The sequence below is a fragment of the Eleginops maclovinus genome, chromosome 12 (assembly GCF_036324505.1).
Source record: "Eleginops maclovinus isolate JMC-PN-2008 ecotype Puerto Natales chromosome 12, JC_Emac_rtc_rv5, whole genome shotgun sequence".
NCBI classification, from domain to species: Eukaryota; Metazoa; Chordata; class Actinopteri; order Perciformes; family Eleginopidae; genus Eleginops; species Eleginops maclovinus.
In genome coordinates, this window is record NC_086360.1 from 4,462,200 (window position 1) to 4,487,988 (window position 25,789).

The 25,789-nt window shown below is 39.9% G+C and overlaps 1 protein-coding gene across 1 annotated transcript; it reads left to right on the top strand.

Annotated features, from left to right (window-relative positions):
- The first annotated feature begins 131 nt into the window (after positions 1–131).
- LOC134873278 (phosphatidylinositol 3-kinase regulatory subunit alpha-like) lies at positions 132–25,787 on the top strand. The gene is made up of 17 exons (XM_063896765.1): positions 132–345; positions 1,871–2,333; positions 3,438–3,567; positions 5,821–5,913; positions 6,882–6,953; positions 8,208–8,324; positions 8,415–8,613; positions 9,615–9,697; positions 17,696–17,801; positions 18,815–18,913; positions 19,581–19,761; positions 19,856–19,981; positions 20,719–20,861; positions 21,238–21,414; positions 21,504–21,578; positions 22,741–22,911; positions 23,376–25,787. Exons 2-17 carry the CDS (start codon positions 2,142–2,144, stop codon positions 23,563–23,565), a joined length of 2,154 nt encoding a protein of 717 aa, XP_063752835.1. The 5' UTR covers positions 132–345; positions 1,871–2,141; the 3' UTR covers positions 23,566–25,787.
- Positions 25,788–25,789: the final 2 nt, after the last annotated feature.

The following is a 25,789-nucleotide window of genomic DNA, read 5'->3' on the forward strand; positions in this document are numbered from 1 at the left end:
CAAAAATAAAGAAACAATCGAATTAAAATTAAGAGTTCCATATTGTGGAGGTAATTGAAAAAACGCTTCCATTTTAACTGAATCTATATTAGAAGTTGTTGATATTTCATTTCCATAAAACGTGTTTTATTCTGACACTCTATACCGGAAGTGATTTTACTCTTGGCTAACGACGCTAAGGATTAATGCGAGACGGCCGAACCACGAGCGTCTTCTTATTGGAAATAATCAATAGATATATTGGAATATTTCGAGTTTCTATAACAAATGTACGTCGTTTTGTGCTCGATCCTCCGTTATGGTGACTGCTGCTCGCTCTTCTGGAGGTTTTAATTGGTGAAAAAGGTGAGACGTTTGAAGCCACTGAAACCGAAGCTAGCAGGCTAAGCTAACACTGGCATGCATTGTAATTTCCCGTTTCCGTTTCAGTTCAGTATATTTGATGCTTTTATGGCACTTTTTGGCAACAATTAGCACCGTATACCGACTGTTGGAGGATAGATAGATTTGAAATACTTAGTTTGACTTTGTTTATTGAACACCGCTATTCTGAAAGTACCTTAAATGTCCAGTCTGATCAGTTATTTGTACTCTACTGTTTACTTAACGAAAGCGCCTTTACAACTCAGCATGTTTTATGCGATTATTAACTTAAATTCATAAAATGTTTAATATTTCTAATATACAACTAGTGTTACATGTTTGACATTTTTTGTAATCTCTTGGGGAATAGTGATGTGTCTGAAATGAGTGTATAGCCTAGTTACGTTTTTATTACATTACATTAAGTCTGCTCTTCTCTGATAATCTGAAAGGAACTGATAGATGGACTGTTTACCTAACGCAGGCCCTTTAATACTCCGTTTGTTTTTGTTTGTTTTTTGAGTGAGCTCATATGTGGGTAAAATTATAATGTTCCATGTGAGACATTCAGTTTTTATCTTTTCGGATTCGTTACTGTTAAATACAAAGTTTAAATATCTAACCTGCTATACGATCAGACACATTATCATCAATCTTTCTGTTTTCCAAGCAAGTTCGTTTTTATTTTCAGCATTAGGCAGAAAGAAACCACCGATTTTATTACTTTACCACCAATTAGTATTTAATTGTCTTTATTTTTTATTTGTGTCCTGTTCATCAACTAAAATATTATAATCGAAAATCATTCAGCTCTAGTTTAATATTGTATATGAATGGTATTACTATTAAGTTTATAAATATGTTGTTGATTTTTAATATAGATTACAGTGCAATAACATTGCAATTTAAATTGCAATTTACAGGGAATGGAAATCTTGTTTCCAGGTTGTATCTCGAGAATGATTTCAAGAATAAACCGTAGCACACTCGGAATAAAACAAATAAGCGTAATATATTATTGTAATGATTGAATACATTTATAACAAGAAGCATCTTAAAATGTTGATTTCAAACTCTTGTTCATGGTTGCAAGAAATATCATTTGAGTATCGATATTACATTTACAGAGTGATGTGCAATGTTGGCAAGTTGACTGAAACACACTGACAGCATGCTAAAACCCTTTTCTTGCTGAAAACAATGAAAACTCGCCAACACGGCCACTCTGCGTGCGAGTGCATGTCTTCAGATATCTAGCATTGTCTGACCATCAGTCCAAAACCCAAAGGTTTTATCAATTTTCTTTGATAGAAAACAGCAAAAACTATTTATACCAGAGAGGATGGAGCCAGATGATATTTGGTCTTGTGCGCTATGAATGACCGACATGATGAATCTATCATAGAATAAGCCTTCTGTATTGATGTATTTGTTTTTGACCCGATGTGTCTCCTGTCTCCATCTGCTGTTGCTTCCTGTCAAACTTTCCCCTTCTCCCTTCTCACAGGTCGATTTGTCGCCTCCCCAGATGTGGCCGCCGCCTCTTCTGAGACTTCTGTTCATGAACGGCGAGGATGCTCTGATCAGGCGGCTGAGGCTCGGCCTGGAGGGATGACAGGACTTTAGCAGACATGGAGACAGGAGAGACACACAAACGGATGAAAACGCCATATTTACATTCTCATCATTAAATCCACTCAGGATAAATGCCTATTTTTATATATCTTGTTATTTAGAGCTCTTTTTGTTAGATATTGTAAAGCCATACAGCCGTCACAATGAGTTCCGAGGGCTTTCAGTACCAAGCGCTATACGACTACAAGAAGGAGAGGGAGGAGGACATCGACCTTCATGTTGGAGACATGCTGCTGGTCAGTAAAGGAGCGCTGCTGGCGCTAGGCTGCAGCAACGGAGCTGAAGAGCGACCTTCAGAGATCGGCTGGCTGCCAGGCTTCAACGAGACCACGCAGGTATGACCCCACACGGGCAGGTTGGGCACTGTTAGAACTGGATAAGCTATAGAGTGGTGCAGGAATAAGTCTTAAAACCCGGAAATTAGTTACCATTTCACCACTTCTTGTTCTCTCATCTTGGAGTCAATGTGTTTTTGAAAGGATTGGTGGGTAGATGCTGGAAGTAAGATCTGTGGTTAACACAAGCTTAAGAGACTTTCATGTTTTGTCCTACGACATCAAATGTGACAGTGAATGAATACCCCTCTGGTGAATGTCTGAAGCTTTTCCACATCTTAAAAACCGTAGTTGCTCACAAGTGACCAAATAAATGACTAAACGCCATCACGCTGAACATTAGCCTCCTTTAGCTTAGTGGTGGAGATGCACAGCAATTTTACCGTAGTGTAGTTTGTTTATAGCCTTACTATTTAATTCTGGTGATTTGCATTTACACTTCAAAAATCATAAAGTGGTGTTATTATGTGGAGATTATCCTGCTGAACAAAACTTGTAAGTATCATAAACATATATTTGCCACAGATTTTTATCTTCTGCAATATACCAAAATCCAAGGAAAAATAGAGATATGGCAACCCTGCACCACTCTATTCTGGCTCTGAAGTGGTAGAATGAGCTCCTTATTGATATAAGGACAGCAGAAGTTCTACACTGCTTCCTTTTCAAGACTGAAAACCCCCTGGTTTCCAGGTTTGGCTTACTGAAAGCCGATATCTCCGTAGGATTTTGGAAAATAGCTCCAAATAAGGTCTGTGGTTGACACACGTTTAAAAGACGGGTCATGTTTTGTTCTACGACATGAAATACATCAGCAGTGACCCCCCCCCCAATATTCCAAAACCCTATGGAGAAATCGCATTGCTTTTTTGTCGAGGGAACCCATGCGCAGCTTATTTCTGGGTCGGCCTACAAAAGTACGCCATCCCTGTGGCGCTCTATTACACTTATTGTAAGTCGCTTTGGTTAAAGCCTTTCGCATTCTGCACAACCTCAACTTTTGCTCTGTCATTGCATTGATTTCATGATAAAAGTTTCAGCACACAGTTTTTGTCAGATTGTGCCTTCTCTTCAGCTCTTAACGTTTTTCTCTCCGGCCCACAGGAGAAAGGCGACTTCCCTGGAACTTATGTGGAGTTTATTGGCAGAAAGAGGATGTCCCCGCCCACACCGAAGCCCCGCCCACCCAGGCCACCATCAGCAGCGTCTGTGAGGACTGACTCTGAGTCAGAGGGTGAGTACCGAAACCTCAAACATCCTTTCCGGCTGCAAAAAAATCCTCCATAAAATGCAGCTCGTGGTGTATGCTAAACTGGTCTTCGCCTCTGTGGGCCAAAAAAAAAAGGCCCTTAAAGATCTGCCCCAAAAACACAAGTTATGGTCGTTCACAGCAACATGCACACTAACCATTGCAACGTGCACTACTCCTGATATTATCTATACCTGCACACTGCTCTGTTTGCATGTGATTTCTTTACACTGTCCTGTGTTTAAATGGCTTAAAGTTCTAATATGGCAGATGTTATGGTCCTACGAATGTGAATACATATGGCGTCAGTAGAAGTGTTCATCATAAATAATGTTGATGTTCCAAGCTGAACTCTCTGAGCTCAGATTTCAACCGTATAATGAGCTGAGTGTGACCAACACACCTCAGTTTCCTTCAGCTGCTTCTGCTCTGCAGCAGCTGGATGCACAACGCACACGCACACGCACACACATGCACGCCTGTGGTTGCTGACAGAACAGATTTTAACTCGGCATCAGCCCTACCAGTGAGGAGGGGGGGGGGGTGATCTGATTGTCACTCTGCTTCCTGTTCCTTTGTACCTTTTCATGTTAATAGCACTTTAAGCAGTTAAGTGCTTCTTGTGTCAAGAGTTGTGATGTTTGTGGAGCTGTTGTTTACCAGGGGTGAATTTCCTTTGAATGTTTTCTTTTACCAGTCTATTTAGTGTTCATCATCATGATCTTCTTTCAGACCTGCACCTTAATGTCAATCTGATGGCAGCTCCACAACTCGGTCTTAGATCAGTCTGTCAACTTTTTTCCCCTTCAACCTGACATATGTGTTTTAACAGGCCCCTGCAGAGGATGTTAGAGGGGAAGGCATCAAAGGGCATGCTAGCGTTCTTTGTTACTAACTTAATCAAATGTTTTGCCTGGAATGATTAAGATTTGTATGTGTGATAAGTGTTACAAAATATTGAAATGTGTGTATTTTGAAACAAACCCAAGACTTAAGTTGGTTCAAACACTGCTTCATGACAAATATTTTAAAATAAATGCAAATAAATTAGGTGTATTCCAGTGAATTCTCCGTATATTATAGCCCAACTCTTACCTAGCCCTGTGACTGACAAAAGCTCAGAGCACTTTCTCTCTGGCCTCCATATTTATCTTACTACCCTCTCTATATAGGTACAAAAAAATGCAGATATTAGTTTTTATTTTTACATAAAAGGCAAGAAAGCACACTGTTATAGGATCAACTATTCACATGATATAAAATAACTAACAAAACTCAACTTATTTTGCTTCATATTAAAACGGTTCAGTAGCCTAATCAGTCAAATTGCACTGAGCGATTTAACCGTCTATACATAACATAGTAAAGTTCTCCAACAGTCAGCTAATGGCACTGTTCATCATATATTGCTTATGTATTTAACTCCAGGCTGATTCACTTTAGAAAGGTGTGTTCACCCAGCCTCGTTGCAGCATTTATTTAATTATTTCTTTACCATTTGAGGCGGTCTCCTGGGTCAGTCACCAGCGTTGCTAGCAGGGCTTCTCACACACACATCTACAAACTTACAACAAAGTGCAAACTGTTCCCGTTTTGATTTGACAAAACATTTTCGAGGTATTACTGTTTTAATCTGAGTTTCATTAAATAAAAACAGTCTCTGTACACCTAGTGTCTGCAGGTGTGTGCAGTGAAGCCCGCCTAAGGGATCTGCATTCTGGTTGGCTAAGGAACTTCTGTGTTGTTTAATCCTTTCTGAACCGGGTTACATGAGCGCAAAAAATACACTATAAAATACTTTTGAAAAAGGGCACTTCTTAAATAGGAGGGCAACAAGGCAGGTGCTCAAGCCCCCTTTAGGGTCTATCTGTACCTGCCTGCATTTTAATGTGACTGCAGAAAGTCACAAGTTTAGAAGGCCATATCATGCTCTTTGTGGCCTTCCTGTAGTGTTTTACATATGTTTCTGTTCTTGAAATTATCTACAAAGGTAAAATATATTAAAATTGTACATAATTTAATGTTAGAAGCCCAATTCAACGACCTCTCTTCAAAGCTTATACACTGTCTGATTTGAAAACAGGCAAGACAAGTATTCACCTTTTTATTGACTTAGATTCTCGTGCTGAACAGTATATCGTCTATGCAGGGTCAACTTGCACCAAAACCACACTGCAAATGTATTTTAATATCATGCAGCCTATTTGATGAGTTTATGTTTATTGTATTTGTTTTCAGGCTTTGTGTTGCCGGACCTCCCTGAGCAGTTCGGCCCCCCGGACACATCCCCCCCCCTCTTGAACAGACTGATGGAAGCCATAGAGACCAAAGGTACCAAACCAACATACAGATGTATATATATATATACTCAGAAAAATGTTAACACTGCCTAACACTGTGGTATTGAAAACATCTTGTTTGGGCTCAAAATTGTGGTATCTAATGATGAGTTACACTATCGGATTTAGCTGTAATTTATGATTAGATGAAGGGATTTGAACCTAAGCTATAGTTTTCTCTATGCTCTGTTCAGTCTGTGATCTTGGTGTCAAGCAGAAACATGTGTCATGAGTCAGAAGCAGTGCAGCATGTTTGACCGCATTTACAAAGTGGCTGCTAACGTTAGTGCTACACTTCCGTCCTCAGTGCAGCCCTCTCAAGACTCAAGAATGAGTCAGGAACACAGGAAGTGTCACAGCGCTGTCACCAAGCTTATTGTCCAAGACTTACAGAACTTCACTACCGTGGGGTCTAGTTTGTGTTTGTTTCTTCAGTAGTCCATAGCTAACACAAACAGCTAACTACTTGCTAGCTAGATTATTCCTACTTTGAACTTGCTTAATGTATACTTGTAACACTGTTTGCTTCTTGGAAACTCAATAACTGTCAGTAGTCCATAGCTAACACAAACAGCTAACTACTTGCTAGCTAGATTATTCCTACTTTGAACTTGCTTAATGTATACTTGTAACACTGTTTTTTGCTTCTTGGAAACTCTATAACTGTACTTGCACTTATTTCTGCAAGAAAAGTAACAATAAAATATCTTGTGTTGAATCTTTTCACACCTTTCCATGTCATGTCTTTAGCTTTCGAAACCAAATTATGGAGAGTAATATCTATTAGTGTAGCAAAACAGTAGATCAATAAGCAGTATCAGTATATGAAAAATCCTAGCAATACCCCTCACTATATACTATAACTGTTTATTTATTCCTCTCACTTCAAACATTTTCATATGACACTAGAGACGGGTTACTTTGTGTTGCGTTGTTGACATCTGTTGTCTGTTGCTGCAGGTGTGGACAGCCTCGGTGTGTATCGCAATCTGACTGGAGCGGGACCGGACACCCGGCAGCTGGCCGACACTGGTGAGGAGACTTCTTCTTCTACTGACATTTTTAAATTAAAAAATGTTTTATTTGAGTAAAAATGCAGACAGGAAATAGTGAACGACAACAAAGATCAAACATGGCGGAAGTTGTGATCATAATAAATGCTCCCTAACCACACCACAACACCTCAGTCAGGGTTTTCTTTATCCCTCTCTCTGAAGTGTTTTTAGTTTTTATCTATTTACAGCTCAGAAAAATTACGAGATCACTGCAAAATTATCATTGTATCTGGTTTAACTATTAAGGTTTAATTCCAAGTAAAAATAGTGTAATTTAGAGAATTCATTATCAGAAAATGGGGGGAAAATGCAGTGGATTCAGATCTGAAAGAATGCACAGAAAATAAATTAATGTTCCTTTTTTAATACAATTTTAACTTACGAGTTCACGCATCAATATTTGGAGGGAAAACCCTGATTGACAACCCCAGCTCTCATGCATGTTGGCGTCCTCTCCACCAGTCTGACACATTGTTCAGTGAGTTTTGCCTGTGATGTTTAAAAATGAATATAAACTTCATTTATGTTCACCAACCACAGAATGTTTTTTGTTATTTTGACCGGTGTAAGTTTCTCCAAGTAAAATCTCTAAATGGCGATATTTTTATTTGAAATTTGGTAGAAAATGTACAGACTAAAACCTCAGAAAAAGCAACCAAGGGATACAACATGACAGTATAGACAATCCAAATGACAAAATGTATACAGTAATAATAGTTATTATTGTGCTTTGATTTGTCTGGTTTTGAAATGTATGACTGTGAAAAACTGATCCTAGATCCCTGCAGATGTGGGAGGAGTACTCAGATGTTGTACTTGAGTAAAATTAGAAGTACTCAGATCTTGTCAATCTCTGATATGTTTCATAATTATTGATCATTAAAGTGTTCTCAGAGCTGGTAAAGGTGCAGCTAGTTTGAATGGCTTTGTATACTGCAGGGTAGCTGCTGAATTTACTCCAGGTGAACTAAAGTCTGATTTAAGGGCTGATCATATTTACCATCATTAATCCAGATCTGTAGAGTAACTAAATGGATTAAATACATGTAGTAGAGTAAAAGTACACCATTTACCTCTGAATTCTATTGAGGTAGAAGTACAAAGTAGCAAAACATTTTAATACTCGAGTAAAGTTCCTCAAATTCTACTTCTACTAGTACCGTACTTAAATGTAGTTACTTTACTCCACTGTATCCCTGGAGCTTTTAACACAAGGTGTGTTTGTTTTCAGACCTGGAGCAGCTGGAGGTGTCCTCCCTGTGTGACGGGGTGTTCCGGTTCCTTCAGGATCTGCCCGGGCCCGTCCTCCCCTCCTCGCTGCAGGCTGAAATGATTCAAGCAGTGCAAGGTGAGAGTAAAGCCCCCCCCCCCCCGTCCCGACTCACGGCAACAGTCCAGAAGTGTGTGTGTGTTAACAGATCAATGTGTTGGTATGCAGAGGTGCGGGACCTTGAGGAGTGCGCCCAGGTGCTGCGGGGGGTGTCCAGCTCGCCGACCTGCCCCGCCCAGTACGGCCTGACGCTGCTCAGTGTGGTCCGACACCTCGCCCGCCTCTGTCTGCACGGCTCCAGGAACCAGCTGAGCCCCCGGAGCCTAGCCGAGAGCTTCAGCCCCCCGCTGTTCAGACAGGCTGCAGGGTCAGTAACTAACACATTTAGTCTATACTTCTGAGGACCCTCATTCATAAGAACTGCTATAGAGTGGTGCAGGTATAAGTCCTGAGATGGAAAAGGTACCTGAAGATGCCTGAATGCCTCAAACTTTTTGTGTTTTTTTAATACAACGTAAAATGCGCCATGAAATATCTCACTCAAGAATGTCCAAAGCTTTCACAGCGGTTCCTAGCAAGGGAGTTAATGGGACTACTAAGCGTCATCATGCACAACACTAGCCGCCTTTAGCTAATTGGTGGTGCCTGACATTAGATTTTTACTTCTGGTGATTGCATTTATGCTTCAAATCTTATAAAAGTGGTGTTTATATGTGGAGATTATCCTACTGAACAAAATGTGTGAGTATCATAAGGGTTGGTTTGCCACAGATCTTAATTTTGGCAATATTGCGAGAATCCAGTTGTAAAATCCAATTTATTTGAATGCTTCTAGAAGGACTAGAGGTTCTGGACAGGCTTGGGCGAAAATATTGCAAAAGAGCAAAGCGGAAAATAGTCATATATTGCACCTTAAACAACAAATACATCCAGAGTTACGGTTTCTTTACTTCCTCTACAGAAAAAAGGAGAGTAAAAGAAACTAATTCAGAAATCACAGTTTCAGTGTGAGCCTGCTGCCTGCCACTTGTCCACAGGCAGACCCACCGGACATCCATCCCCTATTTATCCTCCGTAAAAACAAAGCTGTCACTGCCGTCTGACCAGGCATTTGACACCATCTTCATATTTCTGGAGGAATTATACCGGTTTTGATGAACAGAAATATTGTTTTCTGCATCGCTTACATTTCTACAGGGAAAATCTGCATTTTGCTTTGAGGGCACACGCCAAAAGTAAGAGGGCACAGCGCCCCTGTAAGCCAGTTTGGACAAAACCCTGCACATTGTTCCTTTTTTAAGACCATCAATCTAAATCCTTACGTCTGTGAGGATTGTTGTTTAATATGAATTCCCTGTTTCTGTTCAGGTCTGACTCCAGTTTGGATCCTCTGGTTCAGGTCCTGGAGGTTCTGATAACCAGCGAGCTCAACATGATCCAGGCTGCACCAGGTATTTGTCCTTAATAATATATAGTACCGACTTTATGTTGAAGAAATATGTATCTTAGCACATGGAAATAACAGCAGAGGCAAAATGAAGGAAGTTATGAAAAGATATTCATTGATCCAGCTTAAATTGATAATATGATTTTACCTGGAAGAAAGAGGAAGTCTCACTCTGTCAGGGTTGTTTGCATCCATGCACATTTAGCATTTTTGCATAAAAAGCTAGTGTGGAAAGGAAATGCCTGAAAATAAATACAGGTCTTACATTCTTGCAAAAAATATATTTTTTAAACCCTAGATGAGGTGAAAAGGTGAGGAAGAATGTGACCTTGTCCACTGAATATTATTCAGACCTTCACACAGATCTAATGTTACCTTCCTCACATTTAAACATGAAATATTTAGAAAAGACACTGTATGGAGCACAATATTTCTGTGCTGCATCTCCCAGCATCACATGACGTTGAGAAACCATTGAGATATTTTTTCGAAAGAAAAATCTTCCGTCTAAGTTTTTCGATTGACTTCTTTCACTTCCTCTCACCGCCGTGAAGCAGTGTCCCACTCGGGCTGTGTCACTGTCACAAGACACAGCTCTTGCTCAATCTGTTGGGTCAAATGTCAGATGTTGGTCTCATTTTCAATTCAGATGAGGTCACCAAGGGACAGAGAACCCTTTCAGAAAGTTATAAAATAATCCATTGGTTTGCTAACGGTGATTTCCCAACAGTATTTGTCGAAGCGGCATGATAAGAGTTCGAAATGAGTGTGTTTATTGCTCAGAGTTTCCAAAAACAGTCATGTGCTGAAAGCTTAATATCTCAGACGTATAATCGTCTTTGATTTATCCCAATTTTAGATTCAAGCTTTGCCTGTTATGTTGTGTGGCTAATCAGAATCGTTACACTTTAGTAATCCCGATGGAAATTACAGCTTTTGAAAGTTAATCTGTTTGGGAATGAAATAAATAAGACAATGAAAAAACAATACACATTTTCATATAAAGAAAATAAATTAAGAATGTGCAATATAAAGATAAAATGAAATACAAATATTTTGTAAACAGAAGAAGTTTAAGTAAAAGGTGTAAGAATGTGCAGTCAAAAGCAAATAAAGTGCATATTTTGAAAGTAAATAACATGTCCAATTTAATATAGACTGGAATAGAATACAAATATATATTTAAACAAACATAACAAGTTACAGTAAAAATGTTCGCATTCATTGTACTTCAATATATAACATGCTTATTTAAATATATTTAGTGGTGTTGTAGAATTTAAGTTAACGCTTAATTGAATACTTTGAAAAGGTGAATATTAATCTGCTATTCGTGTGGTAGTCGGGCTCCAGATGCTGATGTGAACAAAGCTTACAGGATGTCTGCTTGGTTTCTCTGATGTGACAATATGCTGTTTCGCCACGTCACAAAACTCCATCTTTTTTCCTTTGGCAGTCTGGAGAATGTAAAAGGAACTTTTTGTTGGTTATGTGTAACAATATAAGCCCTGAAAGTGTTGCTCTGTCTATCACTTTGATCACGGCAGGAATATGTCACAGCTCTTAAAATGTATCGGCACCAGATCTTGCTCAGTTCCTCAGCGTGACTCCCACTGACCTTGGTGATTCTCTGATTCTCTTTCTGGCACCACAGTGAGGTTTACAGTTGTGTGTTCCTAGCTGAAAGACTGTATCTCTCTCTACCGGATGGATTGTGATCTAATGTACTTTACACATCAGTGGGAGAAAAACTCTCTGGAAAAATATATTTTGCAATTCTCACAATGGGCCGTACACACAGGTTTCTCTGTGTGCTCAGGTCCACTGTTATGAATGTACATATACCGATCGTCAGAGAATCGGACTCTCCTTCATCAGAATTCAGAATATGAATTAATAACCAAGTGTTGTTTGTAGAGTTCGGAGTCGTTATCCTTTCGCAGCGGCTGTGGTTTAAGCCGATGTAATGAACAGTAGCCCCGGATCAGAGGCTGAGATGTTACCTCCCCAGGTTGCCACGTGTTCATCATGACTTGCGTAAAACCTGTTTATAAAACTTCATCTTTCTTGGAACAAACATACTTCCAAACATCAGACGTGCTGTCTTTTTTTACATAACAGTTTTTCTTCTGCATGTTCAACTCCGATATTTTCCTCACTCGTCTCTCTCCCTTCAGCCATCTTTATGTTCCGCTAACATGGGCTTTACCAGCTCGGCCAATAGCATGACTTCTGTATGGGGGGGGGGGACATCTAGGACAGTAAAGGCTTCATCTGATTGGTCAAATATATTAACATGCAGAGCGTGAGTGCGTGGCACATGAAATAGGCTATTGTTTTTCGCAGTTGGTGCAGTCTTTGTTGATAATACAATACATTAGCCCTAATTTATATGCACAAAAACCTTGATAACATATGGGGCTAAGAGGAGTTCTGTACATTATTATACGTTAAGTAAATCGTTTATTTGTCTTTTTCAAGGCGATGTTTCTCAAGCCTGGGGAAGATCTATTGCATCTTAAGTGACCAGTACTGCATTTGAATGTTTTTTCCTGAATGTGCGTACAAAGATAAGTGTCAATCAATCATTAATAATGGTCCTAGATTTGTTTCTATATTTAATACGGTCAGTCAATGATGATTTCCCATTCCGTTATCCATTAAATAATCTATTCACTTCGTCTCTGAGTCAGTCGGTCAGACAGAGCGGCAGCTGAGACGATGACATCATCCATCCACACAGTGAAAGATGCAGCAGAGGAGGGAGGGGAGGGGGGTGTTGCCTCAGTGATATCACTGCCATTGCAGGATTGGCTGGGGGCAAAAGTGATGTCACACATCTCCAAGCTGCTCTCCTGAGCTTTTGAACCGGGGCTCTGAGAGGGAGACGAAAAGACAGAGAGAAAGTTGCGTCGTTTTAAATCCGTAAACAACGAAGACCAGCGCATTTCAGAGCAATGCCAAACATAAATGTCAATGTGGAGGTGTCGGAAAATGTGATAGACCAGCGTGCAGGTGCAGTGACAGCGCAGTTGGAGAGGAAATCCCGCAGATTTGGGTTATCAGTGCAGTAAAGAAGTGTGTCTTTAAATCAGAGTCAACACACAGAAACATCGAGACAGAGAATCTATCCCGGAGCCGTTTCCTCTAAGATGACGTCAGTTTTTTGAGAGGCAGGATCAGCTGTGGTGAGGACAAGATGAGATCCAGGACGGAAGGATCGAGGTCTGCTTTTTCACCTCTGAAGTGTCGTGGAGGTGGCTGAAGGTTTAGAGGCAAACATGGAGCGAGAGGAGGGAGGCAGAGCCGAGGGCGAGCCTCTGAGGGGACGAGACAAGATCCTGTGCTACATTACCATGCAGAGTCCAGGTAGGAGCGCAGAGCCCAACCTGGAGCTGCGTAGAGGGTTCCAACACCTGCTGCAAGGCTGACTCACTACAGATAAAACGGCTGCCGTTGGTGTTCTACTCATGGTGCTGAGCCATTTGGTCAGATTTGGTCATGACTAATTATTTAAGGTCTGTGTTAAACACAAAAGCTTCTAGAAGGATGCTTCTCCATGTCTTTGCGAACCTGCGTAGAGCAAGGCAGGCTGGTGGAGTCAAGGAATACGACGATACACAAAAAGTTAACTGTATTTCGTTATCAGATTATTGACACTACGGTTGCAAGATTTGGAAAAAATAAATAATAGTGATTATTTTGACTGATATTGCAAGTGTGATAGCGACGGTTTTTAAACATTTTTTGGATCATGGTGTTTTATGTTTGCCCTCACTGCAATTTGGATATTGCATTAGTCCACACAGCAATCTGGTAAAATGTGAATTAATTGTGCAGCCTTAATTGACACATTTATTAAAAATACAGATGGATTGCAATTTGGAATAAGAGAAAGATGTACTCGATGGAAATGGTGCCATTTTTTGGTTTGTAAAAGCAGAAAGGGAAACAACGTCACATGAATTATTCACAATATTTTACATACTTTTACATTTTTAAATTTCTTTACTGCGAACAGGCATCACAACGTTAACAGATGGATGATGGGACATTTCTGGTGCTACAAACAGGACAAACCAGAAAAATGTCCAAGTTCATTAAATTGAATTTTTAATGCCACTACTACTGCTTAGAGTCATAATCCTGCAACTCTTATGTGCGAAATAATTTCAGTCCTTAAAGGCTGATAACAGCACTTTCACAGCTTGAAGGCGTTCCTGATTTCTTCTTTACATACAAAACAACATTCAAATGATATCGTTTTCTTCTACCATATTTCTTCTAACAGGTAATTGTATTTGTTTTCTTCTGGACCCAGATTAAGCTGTTGTTGGTTGCAGAGGAGCCAATGATTGCACCTCATAAATATGCGACAATCATTCACGTTTTATTTACATAGCCCAATATCACCAATTACTACTTAAGCTCTGGTGGGTTTGGCAATGTGTCCTGCACACAACGCTCTCTGTGCCCCTTACTGCAGACATGGAAAAACTCCAACTCAAAACGGTAACGGGCTGCATTCATCAAAACAAAAAAGACTGCAACCTGCAAGACCTCTGTGCCGAGCAGCCTGATTGGTTAATCATCACATTACATTTTTAGCAGAGCGCGTACATCGTTAATTGTCTTTACTTTATGTAGTTGATTGCGTTGTAAATGCCACATTTTTTCACTTGTGCACAATGTCGCTGGAGTGAAAGTGATTTTTGTTATTTTATACCACAATTTGTTAACGTCTGAGGTTTGATAAATTGGACGTACAATGTGCATGTGTCTGAATAATACCAGTGTTTGTTTAGTATGTTTCAGAAGTTCAACCCAGAGAATTTTGCACGATTCCAGCTGTTAGAAAGCCGTATACTTGCAGGATGTGAATTGTTGCCATAGGTTTTGAGGTGTGTATCACCTGAGCTAATATTAGCTAGGAGTTAGCATGAACAAATGTCAGGAGGCCATCTTCCTCGTCACATTTGGTTCTTGTTGTTTTTTTGCTGCTTTGTCCTGGAAACAAACCTTCCTGATTTCTACAAAGACGTAACCCTTCGCCACATATCAGCAAAGACACACAAAAAGGGACATCTGAAAAGACAGAACTTTGGATACCACTTTGATTTGTCCAACTCTATTTCTTATGCTTCTACCATTACAAAGATGTAATGACCCAGGCGCAATAATAATTCCCACTTGCTCATAAATTGGAGGCCAATTGTTCATTATAAGCATAGGTATACATAGGTGATTAGTATAGGGCTAGACAGGTGTAACCCCGCAAATAATATAACAGCAGTTGTCGGGCCGTGTGCAAATACTCTGGAAAATGCCAAAGATTTGGACTGATGCCACTAATTAAAGTCTGTCAGAAGAAGAGCTTCAGCAGTAGTTTAATTGAGGTTGTCTTTAATACATTTAAACAAAGTTTGTGTCGGTTGTTGTTGAAACATCAAAAAGCATTATATGGTCCTCTAAGTTTGTTATAGTCTTAATCAGGATGAATGGAACAATAGTTCTTCTTCAGAACACAATGTTAATAGTAGATTACTTATCTCCCTAAATCATAAATGAATAAGGTTATTTTTTATATATTCATGTATATTTTCCTGTTTCTCAAATTTAAAATGTGGGTTTTCTGTCTGTTGGACAATTTTTGGACTGTTTCTTTCTTGCTTTTGACCACAGGTGAAATCTTAACTTGTGAAAAGAACATTAATTAAATAAGAACAAAACATGGATATGATAAAAGATAGAGAAATGCGTTCCTATATTGCTTCCTACATGGGGCTCAACGGGTTGAGTGTCACTATCTCTGGTAGTAAAAGTTCAGCTTTTGTCTGCAGCTTCCCTCGGATCTACAGAGCTTTCTAATGAATTTCAGCTCATTGTTTTTCTGACCCGAGCCAACAACTTTTCTGTTCTGGTTCACTCTCACCGCTCTCATAGCGTGAGCATCATTAAACAACACAGACACATTTAGAGACTAGCTAGTGGAGATAGTGGAGCATTCCGCAGGGATAGATATCTTTCCCAGGAGTTGGTAGAGACCAAAAAACAGAGTTACAAGTCAAAGGCAATTGGACTTGCATTCATCAAGTGGAAACAAAGACAACGGTTCTTTGTGAACCCTGTGATGTGGAAATATGCAACTGATGAGTCAAATTCAAACTTTGTTCTCCTGCCTCCAAGTGGACAAAACATACAGTTTATTAATACATCAAGTCGGCTTTTCTTCCACTTAAACACATTAGTGTGGACCAATAAGCAGTTTTAGAACAATCCTGTACTTGTCCAGCAGCAGGAAAATGTGCATTATTGCAGCAAAGACGCCATGAAATGGCAAACTTTGAGTAAAGCGATATGAAAGACGAAAGAAAACAAAATATAATGAATAGACTGGAAAGTAAAATTTTAATTAATGCACATAATCTGGATTTTGCACAATATATTGAACATTTACCCAACATTGAGCAACAGAACATTTACATTCGCACTGGATATATCAGCGGTAAATGACAGCAAAAATACTTATTTTTATTTGGAAATGAGAATAAAAAGGGTCAAATGTATTAGTAAGCAGTGACTATATTTGAAGAGAAGAGGTTTAATGTGGCATTAAAAACTATACTGATCTTTAATTAACTAGAAACGGTGGTGTGGGTTCAAACTTGACCTACAAAATGGCCTACTTTAGCTCAAAGCAGGTAGCCATTTTCTTGTCGGCTAACGTGTAACAAGACAACAGAGTGCAGAACTGTAGGGCTGACATCGTTTAGAGACAGTCTCCCTTACATAGTTTGTCCACAAGAAAGCACTGACAAGTTTGTTGGTACACTGTAAAAAATGGATTTCTCAAACTTGAACACTTGGCACTCTTAGCTGTGAGAGCAGCTGAAGTCCCACCCTAGGCTGTGACCACATGTTTGTGTAGTTATGTTAGGGATAATGTGCAGCAAGGCGGTATTACACGGCCACATACTAAAGAAACCAACAACGCAATTCCCATTATTAATTGAAATAATTTTACCGACTTGAAAATGATCGCATTACTTCCGCTAACAAATAAAACTCTTCCACGCCGCTCCAATGGACGCAACTCCCACAACAACAACTTAATTTAAATTAAAGGCATCCCTTGTTGATGTTTTCTGTGACTGTCCAAGTCTATTCAGTTTCTGAGTCACTAACAAATCCTTAAACCCTGCAGAGCCAAGACCGTGTTCCTGTTGGTGTTCACTTCCTGTCTGTCTTCTTCTGGTGATTTATCTGACGTCCAGCGCTCCGTCTTTTAACCTCTTTTCCATCCTCTCTCTTGACCCTCCTTAACAACAGTCAATATAGTGCTTAACAGCGGTCTGTACTACTGTCATATTGACCTCTAAAATGTCCGAATTGACCAATCAGTATCGAGTATTCAACTAAGCCGTGTAATAAATACTTTTAATAAAATTTGCTTCAAATAACAACTTTTGACCTTTATATAGAAGCTGAAAGTATTACCTCGTGCTGAATAAATCATCTATTTTGTTTTACTTAATTATCAGACTAGCTTGATTATACTGATTGACACAACCTATATAACCCGTATGTATTGCTCCTTTACCCTCTACCTTTATTTCCTTTAATTCATAGCAATACTACAATAATGTTTTACATTTTCAAAAACTATTTCAGTACAACTCCAATGTAGGATTGTGTCAGGCATAGCATTTCCACTTAATGAAATGACACACGTTAGGAGGGCTTCATCTAATCAACAGAGACAGGTATTAGCCAATCACAGCACGCTAGGTCGGGACTATGTGGAATAGTATTGGTTCAAAATAATAATGCTTCTTTAACAGCAACCTGCATGGTGTATCGGTCGCTCCACTTGCTCTGCTTTTTAATCCTAAAAAGGCGTCCCCAGGAGGAATTGGATGAGAATTAAAAGCTCTGTTTGTGATCTTTCATTCACAGATGTTTATTTATGATATGATTATTGATTTCTCTGTCTCTGTTGCAGCGTTGCCTCCCAAACCGGTGAAGCCAGTGGCTCCAGCTGCTGCATGTAGTTTCAACAACAGCATCTCCCTGCAGGACGCAGAGTGGTACTGGGGAGACATCTCCAGGTAACACACACACACACACACATCGAGGCTACACAAAAAACAATTAAACTAAGACTGAAATAAAGTATATTTTATATATTTTTTAATATATATATAATTTCCTACCGTTTTTTTAAATCAATTTGAATTTTTTATGAAAATAATTATTAGTTAATAGTTCAAAATGAGCTTCACCCAAACCAACTACAGCAGTAATATCCTGCTTTCACATTAATGTATGACTAATAAGAAAATGTATTATAAATAGTATGTAAAAGTTTATCTGTCAAGGAGTACGGTGGCCGACAGGTGTAAATGGCCATAAACATAAGGAGAAACGCGCTGTAGTTTCAAAAAACGATGCACATTAAAAAAAAACACAAAAGTGCCAAAACGCATGAAAAGGAAGAAACATCTTCACCAACTTGACAACACATGCACAGCAGAGTCAGTCTGTCTCGTAATTGTCCGTTTTTTGTCAGTATTTTCAAAGTGACTATGTCAGTTACGTTAGCTAGCTAGCTTACAGCAGATCTGCAATAATATCAGAAGGAATCATGTGATCACATTCTTAAATAACCCAATAAAACGTACATTTTAGGTATGTTTGCAGTGGGCAACTTTATGATCCCCGAATGTCAACAAGCGCTCTGGTCCCAGCTGTGTGCGTCACCTATTATATCCCTGTTTCTGTTGTGTTTTGAGCTTCTTGCAGCAGTTTGGATTTGCAGCGTTTCGTTTATGCAGCACTTTTAGTAGACACTGCGCATGTTTGGTCAAAAATGTTGGTGGGGACGTTTTGAAACTGCAGTACGTTTGTCTGGAAATGTTTGGGCCATTGTCAAAGAGACCGTAACTTCATTGGACTGGTGATACCAACATACTTCACTGAAGTACCAATTTTAATACAAGGCCTTTTTTGAGTACTTTAACTGAAGTTAGGGATCTAAAAAAAGGTCTCGTCCTCTGCTGCACATTTAAATAATCAAATAAATACATCTCAATGTATCTGTGTTTCCTTTGTGTGTTTGTAGAGAGGAGGTGAATGAGAAGCTGAGAGACACCGCTGACGGAACTTTCCTGGTGCGAGACGCCTCCACTAAGATGCATGGAGATTACACTCTGACTCTGAGGTAACGTCGCCAAACCCAAGAACACAGTTGGGACTTTATTTACAAAACTATTTCTATCTAGTTCCAGCTGTCATTTTTATTAGCATTATATTTTACATAATGCACTCATATCTGCAGATCCTATAGGCATAAACAACGAGTCAGTTAAAAGTATTTCTGTCTTTTGTTCATCTCGTAATTTAAGAAAATACATTTCATAACTTGCAAGCGTTGTAGTCTGTTATAGTCGGAGAACATATTCAAGGGGGTTGTTTGCAATCACACAAGTGATGTTCAAATTTTTCACTCAGGAGTATCAAACAGGCCGTTTTTATTCCTTGTAAGATCGACTTTTATCTATTTTTGCATTAACTATTATTTTCTGGTTTATTATTGTATGATTTTTACACGTTTCTCTCCTTTCATCTCGCTGCTTTTCATTTTTCCTGTACATCTGCATGGGTTAAATTGCCTGTGATATTCTCCCGCATTCTCCCCCTGGGTTTTCTGCCTCTCCCTGCACTGTAGATCATTTACTATCTCTTATGTTGTGTATATTTTTATCAAGTGATCAGAGGCATAAATAATAACTGCGAATGAAAATGAAAAAAATACTTGTAGTACAACAGATACACGGTACATGTCTGTGTCGGCTGTAACAAACAAAATGTGCTCTGACCCCTTTCAGGAAAGGAGGCAACAACAAGCTGATAAAGATTTTCCACCGAGAGGGAAAGTACGGCTTCTCCGATCCTTTAACCTTCAGTTCCGTGGTGGAGCTCATCAACCATTACCGCCACGAATCCCTCGCGCAGTACAACCCTAAACTGGACGTCAAGCTGCTGTACCCGGTGTCCAAACACCAGCAGGTCTGTGCACTGCCACAACTCAGACGCTGAGATACTTCCTCAGGTATTGAGTCGTCTGATTGGAGGTTGTCTTGTTGTTGTTGTTGTTGTTCAGGACCAAGTGGTGAAGGAGGACAGTATTGAAGCTGTAGGGAAGAAGCTCCACGAATATCACCTGCAGTACCAGGAGAAGAACCGGGAGTACGACAGACTGTATGAGGAGTACACCAGAACCTCACAGGTACACAGGCACACTGCTAGACTGCCAAACATGTGTCAGGGATTAGGCCTTCGCTTACAGGCAGTGCAATACATGAGGCTGCTGTCCGCTCCTCCGCTTCTTCATTGCCATGCATTTCATGGTAAACATACGTACCGGTATCACAGCAGCAAATTTGGATCAAAGTATGTAACGTGCTTTAATATTTGCACATTTTTTAAAAGCGTTGAGGTGTCCGGACTATTCTCAAACGTGAGACAAATGAAAAACACACACACACACACACACACACACACACACACACACACACACACACACACACACACACACACACACACACACACACACACACACTTTTAACTACATTATAGAAAAACACATTTTAGAGAACACATCAGAACAGTACATCTTTTTTGTTTTATAGCTAAATATCCTCTATTATATTGTATAGAAGTCTTTAATGAGTGACATATAACATTACCTGGGGTTCTGCTGATTTCTAGGATGCGTAAAACTTCATTATACTGTACAAAATGATAATTTACAAGGCAAAAAAACAAAATATACAAAAATGGAAATGTCCTATTGTGGGTCTCAAAAAGTTACCTCAACATTTTACTTAAGTGTACTTGCCTTCCATTACTTTTAAATTAATGAAGTGAGGAAGCTATAATCGACATAGGCAGTAAAATATTCACACCCCTCTCTCTTTCTTTCCCCCCTTCCTCCTCCTCTCTTCCTCCTCTTCCTCCCCTCAGGAGATCCAGATGAAGAGGACGGCCATCGAGGCGTTTAACGAGACCATAAAGATCTTCGAGGAGCAGTGTCAGACTCAGGAGCGCTTCAGCAAAGAGTACATCGAGAAGTTTCGCCGAGAGGGCAACGACAAGGAGATCCAGAGGTAGGGCTGTTGCCACGGCAACTGTGGAAGAGACCACACACACACACACACACACACACACACACACGAATGAGCCCTAGTTGCCATGGCACCAGAGGCTGAAGGAAGAATCCACCTGCTGGTCAAATTAGTCTTAGTAAAAAAAGATCTCACATGCTAAGTTCCCTTTAAATTTGGGTGATTTAAAATATACAGAAACTACGTCTGGAGGGAATAAAGGGATTTTAACCTTTGCAGACCATTGACATGCAATAACTAAAGTCTTTATAACACAGTACAGGAAAGGGAAAAGCTTAATAGGGCCTCTTTACACTAATATGATTCTCAACTCTGTCTGTGGTGATAAACACTGAAGGATTTCAAAATGTTTTTACAGGATCATGGAGAACTACGATAAGCTGAAGTCTCGGATCAGTGAGATCGTGGACAGTAAGCGTCACCTGGAAGTGGACCTGAAGAAACAGGCTGCCGACTACAGAGAGATCGACAAGAAGATGAACAGCATCAAACCAGACCTGATCCAGCTCCGCAAGACCAGGGACCAGTACCTCATGTAAGTGACGCGCTCAGAAAGGCATGAATAGCTGTGTGTTACCCACAGTCATGATACTAACTGCTTTATTATTATGCTGTGTTTGTCAGGTGGTTGACCCAGAAGGGTGTTCGTCAGAGGAAACTCAACGAGTGGCTGGGCCTGAAGAACGAAACAACCGAGGAGTAAGTTTGATTAACTGAAGTCGTTTCATCCAAAACAACACACAGCTCTTCTTAAAGGTCTCCTATTATGCTCTTTTATGGCCTATGTTATAGGTATCAAATATATAAAAAAACATGTCTCTGAAGTGTGTGAAAACTCTATTTTGTATTGCATACAGTGACATTAAACGCTTTAACAAAGCATTTTAATATGAGTTACATCCTATTGTGGCTGATTAAATAAACAGTAACTCAACTCACCGATACTACAGCAAGTAGTTTGACTTGGCTCATTGTCAGATGGTAAACAGCTGTCCAGGCGCATTATATCCCCCGGAAAAGATGAACGGGGCGTTCAGATGCTGTTGGAAAACCTCTGTTTATTACTGCTCTTTACAGTAAATATTAGAACAGACACTGTTGTAAATAGAACTAACCTAGAAACTGTTATTTTGCTACTTCTTTTCTATCCTTTTTTCCCTCTTCTCATACACACTCGCTTCGCCTTGGCCATCACTTTTCATACACACCAACTCTCAATCCTACAACCCCTTGCGTCTGCTTTTCTTAAAGGAGCAGGCCAGGCCTGCAACAGCGCCAAGATCAGCATCCTCTCCCGTGGTTGCCTCCATTTAGTTGCCTCCGACTAGTTCACTAGTGCCTACAGCGCTGACTAGTGGTAAAGGTAGTCGACTAGCAGACTAGTCGATTAGTTGGTGAAACCCCTAATTCAGACACTGATTTGTAGTTAAAAGCTTGAAAAAAGACAGTTTGTGGATAGGTTTTGGAAGGCTGTAGTATTTGAAAAATCTTGTGTGGCCAATCTCTAGCACAATTCACTAACATGAATGTATTGCCATTGTAATAGCACATCGTTTTATTGTGTTAAGCCAACAGGGTGTGCTTTTAAACCGGTCAAGAATCATAGCAGGAACAGAGAGTCAGCATCCTTGGCTTTTGTCTGTATATTAACCAACAACAAGGCAGGGTGAGCAGATTCATGTGTGTAGATTTAAAAATATATATATATATATATATTAGTCTTTAAAAGGAAACCAAACGTAAAACTTCATATTGTGGAATCTGCACCCTGGCAGCCAGAGTAATCGCACTTGATAATGTGTTAGCATCACATCCATAGCCCGTCGGCATGCCCTGCTAACCTGTCCCCCTGCTTCTTCAGTGAGTACAGCATGGTGGAGGATGAGGAGGATCTTCCTCACCATGACGAACATCTATGGCGTCTCGGAAACATCAACCGCATCCAGGCCGAGTCTCTGCTGCGCGGGAAGAGAGACGGAACCTTCCTGGTCCGAGACAGCAGCAAGCCGGGCTGCTACGCTTGCTCTGTGGTGTAAGTCTACTTACCTCCTTATTTACCTGTCTAATCCCCAGTTTATTTACTTGTATTTACCTTTTCAATCTATCGATTAATCTGCGTATTTAACCTTTTTTCTATATTTACTTGCTAATTTGCCTTTATTTACCTTTCTACTTACTTGCTATTTAACTTTTTTTTACCTGTCTATTTTCCTATTTATTTTACTTTTATTTACAGGTCAATTTACTTTAATACCTGTCTATCTACTTGCATTTTTACCTCTATTATTTTTTGTTCATCAATCCAGTCACCGGTTTGTTAATGCACCTGTTAACACATACACCTGTTTGTTTATCTATCTGTTGTTGAGCATGGTCCTTTTGATGTGACTGTAACGCAAAACCAAACTTCAAGTCTGTTTCTATGTAATGAAGTGTTTGGAATTGGATTGAACACACACGCATATCTTCAACTCCCTTCATTTCTGTCTCCCTCAGGGTGGAGGGCGAGGTGAAGCACTGCGTCATCAACAAGACGAGCACCGGCTTTGGTTTCGCGGAGCCCTACAACCTGTACGGCTCTCTGAAGGAGCTGGTGCTGCACTACCAGCACACCTCGCTGGTCCAACACAACGACTCGCTCAACGTCACGCTGGCCTTCCCCGTCTACAGCCAGCAGAGACGGTGACCCATCTGCTTTACTCTTCATCCACACGTCATCATAGCTGCAAAACCAGAACCTGACCACATGACGCGTTTACCGCTTGGCACAACAGCGTCCTGGTGCTGCACATCTCAGTGGGCCAATGAATGTGTACAATCCAGTACACTTAGGATGAAGCTTTGTGTGAAGTGAAATGCTTTGTTACATCCTGTAGGAATGGATAACAATTTAAAAGTTATATTTTACTGTGAAAGTCATCAATTACAGCTTTATCTTCATGAGGAATAAGACTTCAGGACACCAGGTATCTCCCTTAAATTAACAAAAGCACTTTGATTACTTTAATGATTTGGTGCCGGAGATCAACATTAAATGCAATTTACTCATCAGAAATGACAGACTTGAGGTCGGGATCACGTGGGAAATCAGTTGAGGGGCGTTGGAGTAAAAGAAAGACGTTCATCAATGCTCTCTGTCATCCAAATCTAAGAAAACATAGTTTAATTAATGAAAATGATCAAATTTAATGAAGTTCTTCTTAGGTATCGCTTTAAAGTGGCTACAGACAACTTTTCTGCTCTTAGACTTTTAAGACCGTTTTGACCTAGGAGCGCAGACCTTGGTGCTATTATGATGGTGCTGAAAGAAAATGCCCTTAGTAATAATCAGAAGGCAGTTTTGCTTCACACTTATCTAGTAAAATGCAAATTTAAACATCTCGGGTGTTGGAGCTCTCTCCATCTACTTTAACTAAGTTTTTTATCCCTCTTCACCTCCTTCATCATTGAGACTTTATTTTATCCTAAAGTTTCTTCAGGTGTAACAACGTCCAGCACTTGTGCTACCTTGGGATCTTTACTTTTGAAACTTGGGAACGTCACAGGAGAAACAAAATTGGGATCTTCCTGTTCAGTTTCCCAGTGGCAGACAGTTACGAGGTGAAAGCGCGGCTGACATGGAAACAATCCAAACGCAGGTGGTTGTTATTCTATATTAAATATTTTGAGCAATCAACGTTTCCTCCATAATGATACCTTAACGTGGGAAAACAATTGTCTATTGCTACTTTAATGCAACCTAAGCCCAAGTACTTTCAGTTATTGAATGAAGCAAACACCTGAGAGGCGAGACGGAGGAAGGCCGTTCAGGTTAACCTACCTAAAGAACTTGAACGCTTCATCGGAAACACCCTGTGTGATCACGACCTCGATGTAAGTCGATTCGGCCAACGTGCCCCGTTTCCTGTCCGAGGAGAGAAGATAAACTGAAGAGCCAAAGGTGACCTTGTTTTGTTGGAGCTGAATCAGACTAAAGCTGAACTCCTCCTTTAATTGTTACAGTGGCCCTGCACGTTTCAACAGAACAGAACCAAATCTACGGACTGATGATGTCAAAGACAAAAATGGCAGACAATCGAGAGACGTTTCTTGCGTAAACACTGTGAGTGACTCTGGACAAGGTTAAACATGAGCAAATCAGAAGAAAATAAACAGGAAACCTGCATCATTCAAAGACTCAACCCTCCCCCCATAATCCCATCACTGTTTTTCAAGCTCTCGTTTCTTCAGGTGAGTTGGTTTGCCACCTAAGTAAGTGTTGTTTAAGTTTGCTGACCTGGACGGAGGATTCTTCAATTCTTTCATTTCAATAAACGTCCGTCAGCACAAAGATTTACTCGTGCTGGATAAAAACTGTGATTAAAAAAGTTCAGGAATGACGGAACTGGATCTCTGGATCTTCTCAAAGGAATTTCATCTTAAGTTTCAAGGACAGAAGCGCAGCCTGTAAACATCACTAACCGCGGATATCTGATTCCTGATGTTTTCTCTATGGATTTTATGTTTTCTTCTTTGTGCATTTGGACACATGGCTTTCTTAAAAACCAGGTACAGGAGATACAACTCTCCAAGGATTTTGAAGAAGCCCCAAGTATTACTTATTTTTTCCACAACTTGCATTTATTTTTGGAAATCAATACATGGTTTCACATTTGTTTGGAAATGTCCAGAACTTTTCAAGCTCTTATTTGACTTATTCCACAGAAGTCCTGTTTTTTCATTTTGACATTGAAACCAAACTAGTGAACGCAAACAAGAATCTGTAATATGAGACGATAAGAAGTCGTAAAAAGTTAATTAAGAATTGTGATGAATAAAATGATTGGTCTGAATGTTGAAGGCTATTGGAGAAACTTTTGTCTCTGCTTAGTTTGAAACAAAATCTGTAGATAAAAATAATATTCATCAGT